Here is a 14,893-nt window from a genome sequence, read left to right on the forward strand (position 1 = left end):
GACAAAACTAGCCAATTCATTATCCTTCAACCTTGCTTGTACTTTATACTTTGTACACCCTTTGCCTACCTAGATGAGCTTCCTTTCCCCTTTTCTTCCTGCCCACTTCTGTGGAAACCTCAAATCAAATCTTCCCTAATCCCTCTTCCATATCCAATCCATCCCTTACTGCCAGACACCCTCCGTATCCAAAGATACGCTCATATCACACCACTGTTCAAAACCTTGCAAAGGTTGCTAGTTCCTAAATTCAAACTCAGCTTTACATTCAATGTCATCCACAAGCTAGCAACAGCATCTTTCCAGTCTTAGTTCTTATATCTACTTATACCTTAGTTCTTTTACCTACTCTACTGTCCAGTCAGAAGAGACTACTTGCCCCAATATATTTGGTGCAGTAGAAAAAGTGCTGGATTTAAAAGACCTGGGTTCTCATGTGATATTGGGAATGACAACCTTTTTCAAGCTGAGTATATTCCTCTGGAAAACCAAGAAGTTAGAATACATGACCTCTAAATGAGGCAACTAGTTGGTAAAGTAGGTAGAGTGCCAAGTCCAAAAGACTTATTTTTCTGAATTCAAGTCTAGACTCAAACACTTGTTAACTTTGTGACCTTGGGCAAGTCATTTAACCCTGTTTGCCTTAGTTTCCTCATTCGTAAAATGGGCTAGTGAAGGAAATGGCAAACCTCTAGTAGCTTTGTCAAGAAAACCCTCAAATTGGGTAACAAAGAATTAGGACACAACTGAAAAAATGACGAGAAGAACAACAAGTATCTGAACACGACCTATACTTTTTGATAGTGTAGATAAAGGATTTTGCAAATTTGAACTCTATAGAAACGTCAGGTGTTATCTCCAATTCCAAGTCTTTAAAGTCCAGTTCAGATTCCACTTCCTTCATAGCGCCTTCACTGAAGCCATCGACAACTGGACGCTTTGTAGCTCTTGAGCCTTAAGTTTGATTTGTCCTAATTTGCCTCTGTGTCATCTTCAGCTGTTAGACCTAAACTCAGAGAAGCTTATTTAAAACATGGTATTCCATTCCCCCACACCTCAGTTCTGCACAAGAAGACCCGGTCTGAATTAGACCGAATTCCCCAAACTTTCCCTTTTCTTATTGGTCTTAAAAACTCTTCGCGGTCTTCCTCCCGGCAGTTCTCCGCGTCCTGGTGGAGAGGCTGGAAGGCAGGCAGGGATTTTACTTCTTTCTCTAAAATCCAGGATACAAACCTGGCAGAGGGTGCGGCGACAAGCCCGCGCGCAGGGGTGTTGAATGAATGAATGAATGAATGCCATTCATTGCGGACCACGCGGCGGGAAGGACGTGAAACAGAGCCCCGCTACGCTGAGCTATATGCTACACACAGACATTTCCCCATCCGTGAAGAATTTTTTAAAAATAAATGATTTACTTTGTTAAATGTTTCCCAATTACATGTAAACTATTTTTAACATTCGTTTTAAAAAAAATTTGAGTTCGAAATTCTCTCCCTTCCTCCCGACATCCCCCACCCATTGAGAAGGCGAGCAATATGATAGCGATTATACATGGGAAGTCACATCAGTCAAATTAAAAGTTAAAATTTTGGAAATTAACTTCCGCGGTCCAGAAACTCCCTAAGATCCTAGACTGGAAGATGACTGCATGTTAGGAAGAAAGGCTAGGCAACAGCGAATCACGACTGATGGACTTCAGGCCACACCCCCTTCCTAGGGTAAACCAATGGAAAGAGGCGGCTGACAGTAAGCGCGAGCCTGACTGACCAATGGGAGGCTGCAGTTCACAGCGCGCTCGCGCCAGACGGGCCAATGGAAAGCAGCAGCTCACGACAGGCTCGAGTTGGATCGACCCCTTTCCCACCCTCCTAGAAGACTGTTTCTCACGGGTGTGACGTAGTTTTGATGCGCCGGAAATGGCAGCCGTCGGAGCCTGTCGCTGAGCTCAGCGAGGGAATTTTTCCTCGCTGTAGCTCCGGCTCTCCGGGGGCGGCGGCTCCTCGGGCTCCCGCTTGTAGGGAGTCTGTGCCATGGGAGACGAGATGGATGCGCTGATCCCCGAACGGGAGATGAAGGTCAGGTTCAATGAGACCTGGGCCGGGAGGGGCAGGAGGACCGGTACCACCGGGACAGGCCACGCCGCGCCAGGCCTGGCCGGACGTCACTGAGGCCCAGCGTTGCCTTGGAGAGAGAGCCTCCCGTCTCGAATTTCTCGAGGCGCTGGGTGCTGTAGTTTAGAGCTTACTGGGCACGAGAGAATGGGAACCCAGAGATTTGGGTTTCAGTTAGAGTCTAGGATGTTTCCCCGTAGGTTCGATACCTTTCCCTACCCCTGCATCTCGTCTTGAAGGGACCGTAGATTTAGAGCTAGAAGGGACCCGCGGCACAGATTATCTTGTCCGGCCCGCACCCCACACCCACTTTACAGATGAGGAAACCGAGGCCCACAAGTTAAATCATTTGCTTACCGTCATAAGTGGTAGCGCCCTACATTTTCTGACTCCAGGTCCGGTCACTGCCCTTTTTTATGGATCATTGCAACGTCTACAGCCCAGTGCTTTCCCACCTCACAGGGAAAAACTCAGCATCTGCATCTTTCTTACGTAGCTGTTTCCCCAGAACAGAAAGCTAGATGAGAAAGATATAAAGGATCTTCAAAATGCGACGTCTTAGATTTCCGAAAGCCAAGAAGATGATTAGCATATATTCGGGGCATAAATCCAGACAACCTCCTCTTCCCAAATATGTAGAAAATCAAAGGGAAGTAAGTGAAATTATTCTTTGGCCCCATTTTACATATGTTTGGAGAGAAAGGGACACAAGGTGGAAATGATTTGTGGAAGAATTCCAGCATCCTGGGAAAACACAGAAATGGCTCTGGAGGGCACCGTCTTCTTCAGATGAACCTGGTTGAACAAACCATCACTATCTATCTTAGATGCTGTTGTGGAAGGGCTCCAAATCTCAAGTTGTCTTATGTGAATAAGAATAATGGACTAGTCTTACTCTTCTCGATGCCTCAGTTTCTTCATCTGTAAAATGGAGGAAACTGGATTAAGTTGTTTTGGAAGTTTTTTCCAGTACTGATATTCTGTAGTTCCTGGAATTTGTCTCTTAGGCTACATATATCTGAAGGGAATGTTGCAGGGACAGTTAGATTGACAGGTTGTTGTGAAGGGAAGTGTACCATACTGAGTATTACAAAACCAAAGTCCTAGTCACTGATTTGCTACTAATTTGGTATGAATTGTTGTGATGGGAAGTATTTCTACACTAGGTATCAGAAACCATGAGTTCTAATTCATTGATTTACTACTAAATCATAGTGTGATTCTGGGACACTCCCTTCCTCTGTCTGGGCTTTATTTTCATTATGTTTAAAATTAGGGGATAGCACTAGGTTGTTGCTAAGGTCTTTTGCATTCTGTGGTTTCTGGCTCAGTAGTCCTTGATGGATTTAGCCATTGAAGCAATATTGACTCTGATCTCTTGGACAAAGTTGGGTCAACGTTGGGTTGAGAAATATGCTGAATTGAGAGTGAAGAGATCTGGATTCTGCTTCCATTAGGTTGCATGCTTCTTGAGGGCTGAGAATATCTTTTGCTTCTCTTTGTATCTCCAGTGCTTAGTAGAGTGCCTAGCACATAGTAGTCTCTTAATGAATATTAGTTGACTGACTTCTAGATGTTTGACTCATTGTACAACCTTGGGTCACTTCCCCCTTAGAGACTCAGTTTTCCCATCTGTAAAAAACACTAGATAGTCTCTAAGGTCCCTCTCTCAACTCAAGAATACTATGGATAGTGATCCTTAAGGCTAACGTACAGATTTACTTAAGGAGCCTGTTTACATCATTGGTTCATCTGTCATCCAGATGTTGGGTGACTGTGATCTTAGAGGCCCAAAAATAATCCAGATTGTACTTACAGAAAACTTTGTTGTGGGTCTGGGCTTTTTTGGAAGGGATCACAGTAGTACACTGGACCAGTGAAAATGCCCATGAGAACTCTCATAATCCTTTTTGAGTTTGTAAATGCTATTTCAGAGGCTACAGTTCTTTAAGTATGATCATATAGGTATTATGATCCCCATTTGACAGATTTAGAAACTGAGTCAGAAAGTGACTTGCCTGTGGTCACATATCTTTTAAGTGTCAGTGATGGGGTTTTAAATCTATGTCCTCCTGATTCTAATTAAGTTCATCTTCCACTGTCTGCAAAGCAGAAAACATTCTCCCCTTGTATAAAACCACTCACAGAAGTACCTTTTCTGTTCAAGATCCTTAGCTAGATGTTGAGAATACGGAGATGCAGAATGACATAGGCTTGGCCTGCAAGAAGTTTACATGTACATATATAAGTAGAATTCAAGGTAGACAGAGATGGGGCAAAAGATATTTTGATGTGCTGAAATTTCATTGTGAAAATTTCTTGAAATGTCACATAGAATTAAGTAATCTTTTTCTTGTTGGTCAGTAATTTTTGAGTACTTGTTATGTACATAGATTTTGTGTCTTGTGGGACTATAGTAATAAGTCACATTTCTATAATCTTTTGGGGTCACAAAGTATTTTCTTCACAACATCTCCATAAGGGAGCACAAGTTTTATTGAAAATGAAGAAACTAAGGCTCAGAGGAAAAGTAACTTTCTAATAGTTTCATAGCTACTAAGTGTCAGAGCTGGAATCATTCAGTTTTCTTTATGTCAAGTCTTCAATTCATTCCACTATACCATGGGGAGAGAAATGGAAGGGACTGTCCTTATTCAGAAGGAATTTACATTGCTCTCAGTGGAGAGGTAGAATATATACTTATGTATAATTAGAGAGTAAGACTTTATATGTAAGTATATAACAGTGAGTGAGTAAGAGAAAACTAGGGTGAGCTGAATTTGTCAGGGAAGGAGTCAAGGAAGGAATGGGAGTATTAAGTCAAGATTTTCTTTGTAACTCTCTTTGACCCAGGTAAGCAATACCTCTTATCATCATTTAAACTACTGAGTTACTCTCTGTTTTTATTCTTTATGACAGGATTTTCAGTTTAGAGCGCTGAAGAAGGTTCGAGTCTTTGAAGCCCCTGAAGAGCTGTCCAAAGATCGCTGCAGTATGCTTACTGTGTCTAATAAGTATGGTCTAGTGTTCGCTGCCGGAGCCACTGGGTTTCGGGTTTTTCCTACCAAAAATCTTCTTATTCAGAATCGGCCTGGGGAGGATCCCAATAGAATTGGTTAGTTACAGTCCAGCAAACTTTTATTATTAAACTCCTACTGTGTGTGTGAAGAGCTTTTTGCAAGTTATTGATCTATGTAAGATAGAAAAGAGAGGAATGTAGTGAAATACTAGTGAAGTAGTCTTTTTCTCAAAGAAAATCTCTGACATGGTCACTGAAGTCGTGATTTTAAGAGTGTTACTAAGTTGACCAAAGGTTCCCAGGTAAGTACCAAAGCTATTCCTGAGGTGTTGGAGATAATCCATGTGGGTCTTCCTTTTGAGGTATCTGGTCATCCCTTCAAGCTCAAAGTAGGGAAAAGTCTACCTTATTTTATTTTTTGTTGGGCTTATGACCTAATTGTGGAAGGAGTTTATTGTATCACATTTTAGTTGGCTTAACAGTACTCTTGTTAAGGAGAAGATGGGCAAATTATGTACTAATGATAGAATTATTGTGTCGCTGGAGCCATATGCAGCACTGCTTTCTAAAACTCCCTTGAGGGGGTTGTTCCTTTTATAATGGGATGCCCCGACGGGTTACAGAAGAACCAAAACTTAAAGATGTTTAATTGGATCTTAATATTAAGGGTGTATGTCTGGGAATCTTTCATATAGACACTTTACTTAACATATCACTAGATGAAAGTTTTTGTCTGCATGCTTATAACATGGTGACTTTTGTTTCTTGTCTTTTTTTTAATAGTTGAGAAAGTTCCAAACGTCTTTATCCCTATGAAATTCCCAGTGTACCACTTGGCTTTGAGCTGTGATAATCTGACACTTTCTGTTTGTATGACATCCAGTGAATTTGGCCTCATTGCCTTTTTTGATGTTCGTACATTTTCAAATGAGGTAAGGAACTTGTTAGGTGATCTTGGAATCTTTATTCAGCATGAAAGTGTAGTTTCTGGTGTTGAACACTTACCTCCGAAGCATCTGCCTGCAGTCTTGCTTACAGAACAATAGTATTTATCCATTACTGAATCCTAGAATCTTAGAACTGAGAGCTAGAAGAGATGATCTACTACAGTAACTTCTCTTGAGATGGTGGCATCTTTGTTTTACACATAAGGACTATGAGACCCTAAAAAGGTGGCTTGTGAAAGGTTACACAGTTGATAACTTCAGTCTGATGCATGCATCTTTGTCTATCCTTATTGTCTCATCAGTCCGTATGCTCTTTGACAAACATTTTAGTCACCTGCTGCTCACCAGGTATTTTTAGCTTGTTTTTGGTGTTGTACGTTATTTTGAATATGTTGAGCTAAAAAGGATAACAGTTTCAGCACCTTGCCTTAAGATTTGCCATAATAAGCAGAAGTTATTTCCCCCATCTGGGCCTTAGTTTTTCTATCTATAAAATGAACAAATAAGACAATAGGATCACTAAGAAGCCTTCTGATCCTAAAGCTTTTTAATTCTATAAGGAGGACAGTCTATAATTGGGAGGAGCTAGCATAGATTGGTTTTGTCTGAAAGATGTGGTGCTTCTGTGCATGTTTTAAAGGCTAAACAGCAGAAACGCCCATTTGCTTATCATAAACTGATGAAAGATGCTGGTGGCGTGGTCGTTGATATGAAGTGGAACCCTACCATCCCCACCATGGCAGCAGTTTGTCTGGCTGATGGTAGTATCGCAGTTCTGCAAGTCACAGACGTAGTGAAAGTATCTGCAAGCCTTCCACCATCTGTGGCAGTAACATCTGGTAGGTAATTAAAAGCTTTGACCCTATTATGTATATTTATGTGATTCTTTTTAAAAATTAATTTCTAGAAGTAACATGTGACATTAATATCTGAAAAGGGGGATAGTATTCTTGGAAGCAGGAGAGCATAAATAATTTAGACTGAGTACTTAGTTTTTTCTGAGGGAAGAAACACTTTTATACTGCTTGCTGGCCCCCTGTTGGGATTTGATAATAACTTAATATCCCTTCTTCTTAAATGAATGCACTCTGGTACATTCTTTTGCTTCTTCTGCGGAAAAGAGTATTAGAAATGATAGTGAGAAATTGAACAATTTTCTGATACTTGTAGGCCTGCTTAACTAAGGTGGAAAGTCTTAATCCCTCTGGGCAGGTCTCGCTTAAAAAGCTCTCTTAGCCCTCAAATGATTGGAGCTAAGACAATATAGTTTGGTTGGATCCTACACATATTCTCAGTGTCTTTAACCACATTTAATAAATTCCAAAACAAGCAGCCTTCCTCTTTGAATTGGCTATTAAAGCAACAAAAAGTGGTGATTATGCAAATTATCTTGTGATCATTCTTAGTTGTTAACCCTGTTTTTGAAAATGCTTAGTAAAATTTTCTTCTTTCCTCAGTGTGTTGGAGCCCTAAAGGGAAGCAGCTTGCAGTAGGAAAGCATAATGGAACTGTGATCCAGTATCTCCCTGTAAGTTTAGTCTGCCTTCTCACAGTAATTCTTGTGTGTGTGAAATTTATTTGTCACTCACTGTTATCTTTGCTCTCTTGACCCCTGAGGATGGGTAAAATCAATATGAGACTTCTGTGTTTGGCATAAATTGCTTTGCTTCTGGGGAGAACCAGTTGAAACTTGGCCTGGGTAGTGTTGATTATTTGAAAAAAAGCCTTTTGTCTTGCAGACATTGCAGGAGAAAAAAGTAATTCCTTGCCCTCCATTTTATGAAGCAGATCATCCTGTAAGAGGTAAGGTACTTTATGTTTAAAACTGACGTCTTAAAAAAATGATCCCTGATGAGTTGTGTGTTTTTAAAGTATATTCACATTAACCAGATTTTATCACAAAATTCTCAGAACTATATGCTGTATTTTATCATCTACAGAATTGTTGAGTAAATTTTTAGATTCTTTTATGTTCATGTTATTTCAATTCAACCTAGGAAAGCAGTTTTTGATGAATTGCTCAAGGAGATTATTTGTCTTTATGTGAATGTCAGTTTTTCTTAGAAATGTCCATTTTTATAAGTCCCCAGATAAATTAATAACTATTTTGACCTGAATTGAACTTGTCAGCTTCTGTTAGTTGTATACACTCAATGGAATCTTTTCAGTTCTTAAGTTAAGTTTCTTGATTTCATATATTTAGATGTTAATTTTGTAGTATCTAGTGGTCAGCATCAACCATGAAAGTTATTGCTTCATCTGTTATTTTTAATGATGAATTCATTCATTCATATCTCTTTTCAGTTCTCGACGTGCTGTGGATTGGTACATATGTCTTCTCAATAGTGTACGCAGCAGCAGATGGAACCTTGGAAACCTCCCCAGATGTGGTGATGACTGTACTGCCTGTATGTATACTGATTTATATGCCCTGCTTGTGAACTTAATAGCATTGCTTTAGGTGTCCTTTTAACAAACTATTTTTGTTGGAATAGCTTTTCTTTTTCTTTGGAATGTTTTATGCTCTTTTACTTTGAATTCTAAATAAAGGAGTACCCAGGCACCAGTCATATGTGTTTTGTACCCTTCCCCAATATAATTTTTAAGAAATCAGTTCATTAAGCATTAAGTAAAATAATGTTGAAAATTCACCTCAGAGTTTGAATCGTGAGTCCAAGGAATAAGCTTACGTAGCTCACTGTGGTTAGTGTTTTATTCATATTGCCCTATTTAAAACTGTTTGGATTAATTTGATTGTGAATTAAAATTTCTGTATTAATTTAAAAAAGAACCTAACTAAAGTTCTGAGTATTTGCCTTTTATTTTTCGCTTGAGCTAATCTACTAGAAACTGAGTATGCTTGAGGCTCAGTAATTATTTGAGAATAAATGAAGAGCACTAAGTGTTGTTTATTCCTAGGGATCTAGATGCTTGTTGATCTGTGAAGTTGCTGATATTGGCATTCCCTTAAGTGGTATAGATGAAGACTGTCACCCAGGTCTTCTCATTGTGTTCTGTTCTTGTCTGTGTCTTGCGGTGCAGTGGGTAGAGCACTAGTGCAGGAGTCAGGAGGACCTGAGTTCAAATCTCACCTCAGACACTTGACACAGACCTTGGGCAAGTCACTTAACCCCAGTTGCCTCATCCTGGGTCATCTCCAGTTATCCTGATGAATATCTGGTCACTGGATTCAGATGGCTCTGGAGGAGAAGTGAGGCTGGTGACCTGCACAGCCCTCCCTCACTCAAAACAAAGTCAAGTTCAAGTCATGTCATCATTTCTCTGATGGCATGGTGTTCTTCGGCAACGAAGGACAAACACACACACTGTAAATCTTTGGGGGTTACCCAAATACTGGGGGCAGAGGCCTTTTTTTGGTGTGTGGGGGGGGGAGGAGATAAGCATTTATACAGGGCCTGCTGTGTGCCAGGCACCATGCTAGGCACTTTACAAATATGATCTCTTTAGATCTGTTGCGATTGAAATAATGGTAAACTGAGGCAACAAAATTCCCAGTACAATCACTTTATTATCAGGGCTAGGAGATACCAATAAATGGAGTCCAAGGCTCCTCAGTAACCAAAGACACAGCTGAAAGTCAAGATAGCTCTTTTATAGTCATACAGAGGAACCCCAAAATAGAAGGTGACATCAATCTGGTGTTACAGAGCTGTATCTCACTTCTGATAGGTCAGTGCCAAAGTTTTTTTACTGATCCTATGGAAATTCCAGTGATTGCTAATACCTGAGAGAGAACAAAGAGCTTGTGGTATACATGTTACTGATTTCTGATAGATTAGAATTTTATGCCTGGAGACTCCTGTGGAGGGCAATGGGTGGCCAACTAAAGAGCTGACAGCTATAAGCTTAAGGAGTTTAGAGAGAGCTCAAGTTCACATACTAAAGGACAGTAATTAATATATAGCAACTTGACCATTAATACATAGTAATTGATTAAACTTTAATAAAATAGAGGAGATTATTCATTTTCAATTACACAGATCTTTGAACTCTCCTTGGATACTAATGGAGTACGCAGGCCGTGTACCTATGTTGTTCTTCGATTATCCCTAACTCTCATATTTCTGGCCCACCTCCTTTTCCAGACGTACTTCTCTCCAAGGATATCTTTTGTGTTGCTTCTCTCATGTAGCATACTCTTGCTTACCATACCCTTTCATTGACTTTAATTCTTTGAGACTTTGGTATTTCCATATAGCATCACTGGAAGAATCTTGATGTTATCAAGATGGATCTTTATTTCAGGTAGAAGCTTGGAATTATTAAAAAGACTACATGATTTTTCCCAAAAGCAGTTCAGCCTTCTTTCCTCCTTATGTTCAGTTAATTATTCATTCATAGTGTCTGTCCAAGACATGTACTCTACAGGTTGCCCATGCCACTACATATCCCCATCTGGACAATAGTCTTTCTTTAAAACACCTTGTTTTTTCTGCTTTGGGTAGTTAAACTGATAGTTTTTGAATGATGATAGTTCTTTTTAAGGAGCATCTTCAGTGTTCCATGTCTTGATATCACTACCACAAAGCAGGAGCACCTGAAAGATCTTAATTTTTTTTTGTTCAGTCATTTTTTAGTCGTATCTGATTCTTCACAACCCCATTTTGGGGTTTTCTTGGTAAAGATACTGGAGGGATTTGCCCTTTCCTTTTCTAGCTCATTTTATAGATGAGGAAACTGAGGCAAACAGGGTTAAGTGACTTACCCAGGGCCCCTCAGCTATTAAGTGTCTGAGACTAGATTTCAACTCAGGAAGATGAATCTTCCTGATTTCAAGCCCACTGCACCCCCTAGTTTCCCTTACTATTCATACTATCCATAGGATAATAGATTGAAAGCTAATAAGGACCTTAGAAGTCTGACCCCCCCTTATTTTATAGATGAGGTTTAAGTGAGTTGTTCAGGGACCCATAGCCAGTGTGTCTTAAGTTAGGATTGAAACTCAGGCCTTCTTAACTTTAAGTCTAATGCTCTATCTATTAACAGTACTGTGCCTCTCTCCAATTAGATATATCCTTATGACAGTAACAAACACCTCTGGTGACCATTCTTCCCATTTTTTTCCATACTTGGTGTTAATACTTAGAAGATCAAACAAAAATAAAATTATCTCTTGTTATTCACATTTTTCAAGTAATTCTATTTTTAACTTAAAGATGGGAAGATATCTTGGAGTAGAACTATAAAGGCAGTTATTTTTATAGTTTAATAATGAATGCAGTACTACTTTTTATTTTCTGTACTTTTCAGTCATTTGTATGACTGTAAAGATGTGGTCTTCTCTACAATGTCTTTCTGAAAACTTTCCTGTTTCTTTCTTATACCTTTATCAAAGATACTCTCAGTACATGTGTAAAGTATTCTTATCAAAATTTTATAGGGATGGGAAAATAGGCATATGGGTCTTGAGAGCCCTCTGTTTAGAGGTAGGGATGAAACTAAACACTGTGATTTTAAAAAATAAGTTTTACTGACATCCTTTGTTTTTATATCGCAGTCATTTCCAAATATATGTCCTTTGCATGTCCCACGTAAGTAAGAAACTCTTCCTTACAATGAAGGAAAAAATAGGCAAAAAGAACCAGTAGAGTTGACCCCCTCTGATGGTAGGTGGTTCCCCACCTCTTTGCCAAAAGGGAGGAAGGTATACTTTCTTTTCTGTCCTCTGGGACCAAGATTGGTCATTATAGTTACTTAGAGTTCTTCCTTTCCATGGTCCTTTCATTTATGTTAATGTATTTACTGTGTATGTTTTTCTCATTCTGAATACTTTAGCCTGTGCTAGTTTGTGAGTCTTCTTATGTTTTTTTGAATTTCTTATATTTGTCATCTCTAACTATACAGTAATGTTGTTACATTTACATATACATTTCATTGAGCTATTCTTACCCACTTTATTTCCATTTCTTTACTGCCTCAAAAAATACTGCTTTGAATATATACGTATACATGGAACCTTTCATCTTGTCTTGTATAACTCCATTTTCCACAATGGTTGGGATCTGGTTTGTTCTAAGTGCTTGGCATTTTCCCTTCTTTTTGATATCTTGAGAATCAAATTACTTAGTGCTATCAAAATTGTGTCATCTCTCATATGACCTTCCCCTGGGTGTACTTAATCTAATCCATCTTTTCTTCCCATTTGTTTTCTTTATTGCCACTTCTGTTTCCTTATGCAGGATGTTGGGAGCTGTGATGTTAGAGTCCCACCATCATTGATGGAGAAGAGAGTTGATTGTAGTAATTATAGGTGTTTTTCATATTTGCTCTGCTGTGCTCTAGTTTCATCTTTAATTGCTTTCAGAATCATCTGGCTTAATTGGCTCTTTTGTTAGGTTTTCTGTAAATTTGTTTTTACCTGAACTGCTTCTTACCATATTGTGAATGATACTCCTCATAATCTTTTCAGTAAGATTTTACAACTGAATATACATTTTAAACTGCTTTTGCAGTTGGCTGCTATATCTTTCCACTTGGCAAGAAGATCAAGTGTTTGCTGGCTCAGCTTGTTTCTAGCTTCTTTTAGTCTCCTTATTGTGAGCATTAATTTACATTGGCTAACTTCCTTAGGAAATGGTGATACCTATGTCAAAGTCTATCCTTTTATCCATTTAACCTCTTTTTGATGTCAACAACTTGTTAAAAATAGCCAGGCTGGAGTTAACTCATTTGCAATCCAAATGTCCCTTTATTCTTTTTTGGCAATGATTTTGATCTTTGTTCTCATAAGTCAGTGCTCTGACTGCATACAGGCATTTGATTTGGAAATGACTCCTGCATAAGTAAACAATGATTTGCTTTCCATTAGAGTAAAATCACTTGTCATTTTTGTGACATTCTCCAGTTTTTGCCATGTCTATTTTTCTAGAATCTCGAAGAAAGTATTCATAGTCTGTAGCCAACAAGCTTCCATATAGTCTGGGGGCCTTTGGCATCTTTCGTTTCTTCTTTTTAAAATATTCTAGATCAAGGGTTCTTAACCTTGGGTCCATAAACTTTTTTTTTTAGGGGTTATGGCATTTGAGGTTAAGTGACTTGCCCAAGGTTACATAGCTATTATGTGTCTGAGGCAGGATTTGAACTGAGGTCCTCCTGCCTGGTACTCTGTTCACTTAGCTACCCCCTCAAAACTTATTTTAAAAAAATATTTTGATGACTGTGTTTCTATGTAATTGGCTTCCTTTATAAACTTAAATTTTTTTTTTATTTAAAAAATTCTGAGAACAGTTCTCTTGGTTACACCAAACTTTCCAAAGAATCCATGATAAAAAAAAAAGTTAAGAACTCTTAGATCAACTCCTGAACCAGCCTGAACATTTTGTGATTTCTTAAAATTTAAATGCACTAATTTGTGTTAATTGGCAACTTATTCTTGGGGCCACTGAACAGTGTCATTTTGGAGGAAAGGAGTATGCCAGTTATTCATTTTTTTCCTCTTCCATGTTTATAGAAAAAAGAAGATAAGCACCCAGAGATATTTGTGAATTTCATGGAGCCTTGCTATGGCAGCTGCACTGAGAGACAGCATCATTACTATCTCAATTACATTGAGGAATGGTGAGTCTAGAATCCAAGAAAGAGGTTCCTTCTCTTCCTCCAGGTCAGAGATCAGAAATCATATTCTTAGGTTTCTCTCTAGTAATCTTTGTACAAGTGGGAAAAAGAGAGTCTGAATACTGTGAGAGCATCTACTGTGGCTAGAAAGAAAGCTATGATAGTTCCTACTTCAACCTCCTGTGATCCACAAGAAATATAAATACACAATTAAAAAAATTTTTTTAACTTAGTTCCAGTGGTTGCTTATAGGAAATTGGCATTTGAGGAACATTTCTAAATTCTCCACCTGAGAGCAAATAGAACTGGAGCTGAAAATTTCACTAAGCAGTACTTGTGCTTATATAGCAGAATGAGATAATTAAATGAGATAATGTTTCTAAAGCGCTTATTTAGCACAGTGCCTGGCACATAATTGGCACTTAATAAATGCTTGTTACCTCCTTCCACTTATATAATGAATAGGGAATACATATTTAATGATTTTTTGCTCTTTGCCAAGCAGCAGCAGGAGTTAATTTTCTGTGCCACTTTAAGCACTTTTCTTATATCAGTCTTTTGAGATAAGTAGGACAAAGATTATCATTCCCATTTTGTACAGATGAGAAAGCTGAGGCTTAGAGACATAAAATCTCTAGCTTGGAGTCACACAATTTGTATGTGAGAACCAGGCCTTGTACCCCAATATTTCCTGAATCCAAACTCAGTACTCTTCTATGCTCTTGTTTCTGTACTTGTTTATATAAATTGCTATCACTGTTATTACTGATGCATCTTTCTCTTGATAAGACATGCTGCTGTTAGTTAATTTTTTTTTTTTTTGCTATATTCTTGATCCAAAAAGTGAAATATTGGCTGTAAAGCGCTTTCTGTTCTGCAACTGTATAGGCCACATCACTTTCTCCTTAACTATTCAGTAGAGAAATTAACTTTTCTGTATTGACATAATGATGTGTTCCTTTATAATATTACTAGTTCAAATCAGGTTTTAGCCTCTGCCTGTGACATAATGGTGATCTGGATTTGTTTCTTGAAGGGACTTAGTGCTGGCAGCCTCTGCAGCCTCGACAGAAGTCAGCATTCTTGCCCGACAAAATGATCAGGTACCTTTTTTTTTTTTTTTTACATTTTCACCATAGTCATGTTGTATAGAAGAATTAATTAAAATGAATGGGAGAAATCATATAGCAAACCAAAATGTAATACAAAAGAAAATGATCTGCTACAATCTGCGGTTGAAT

General features: G+C 38.6%; 1 protein-coding gene across 4 annotated transcripts in view; it reads left to right on the top strand.

Annotated features, from left to right (window-relative positions):
• Nucleotides 1–1,896: 1,896 nt before the first annotated feature.
• The window catches only part of NUP214 (nucleoporin 214), a 101,109-nt gene continuing 88,112 nt past the window's right edge, over nt 1,897–14,893 (top strand). For 2 of the 4 annotated variants that reach the window (XM_072632745.1, XM_072632746.1), the window contains exons 1-9: nt 1,897–2,075; nt 5,031–5,226; nt 5,914–6,062; nt 6,718–6,916; nt 7,535–7,605; nt 7,817–7,880; nt 8,382–8,485; nt 13,549–13,655; nt 14,689–14,755. In XM_072632745.1, the coding sequence (XP_072488846.1) occupies nt 2,031–2,075; nt 5,031–5,226; nt 5,914–6,062; nt 6,718–6,916; nt 7,535–7,605; nt 7,817–7,880; nt 8,382–8,485; nt 13,549–13,655; nt 14,689–14,755 (1,002 nt within the window). In that variant the 5' untranslated portion in view covers nt 1,897–2,030. Of the gene's footprint in view, nt 2,076–2,585; nt 2,765–5,030; nt 5,227–5,913; nt 6,063–6,717; nt 6,917–7,534; nt 7,606–7,816; nt 7,881–8,381; nt 8,486–13,548; nt 13,656–14,688; nt 14,756–14,893 lie in introns of those variants that run through there. The other 2 variants (XM_072632743.1, XM_072632744.1) reach the window with 1 other exon arrangement.

The sequence above is a fragment of the Notamacropus eugenii genome, chromosome 1, assembly GCF_028372415.1.
Source record: "Notamacropus eugenii isolate mMacEug1 chromosome 1, mMacEug1.pri_v2, whole genome shotgun sequence".
NCBI classification, from domain to species: domain Eukaryota; kingdom Metazoa; phylum Chordata; class Mammalia; order Diprotodontia; family Macropodidae; genus Notamacropus; species Notamacropus eugenii.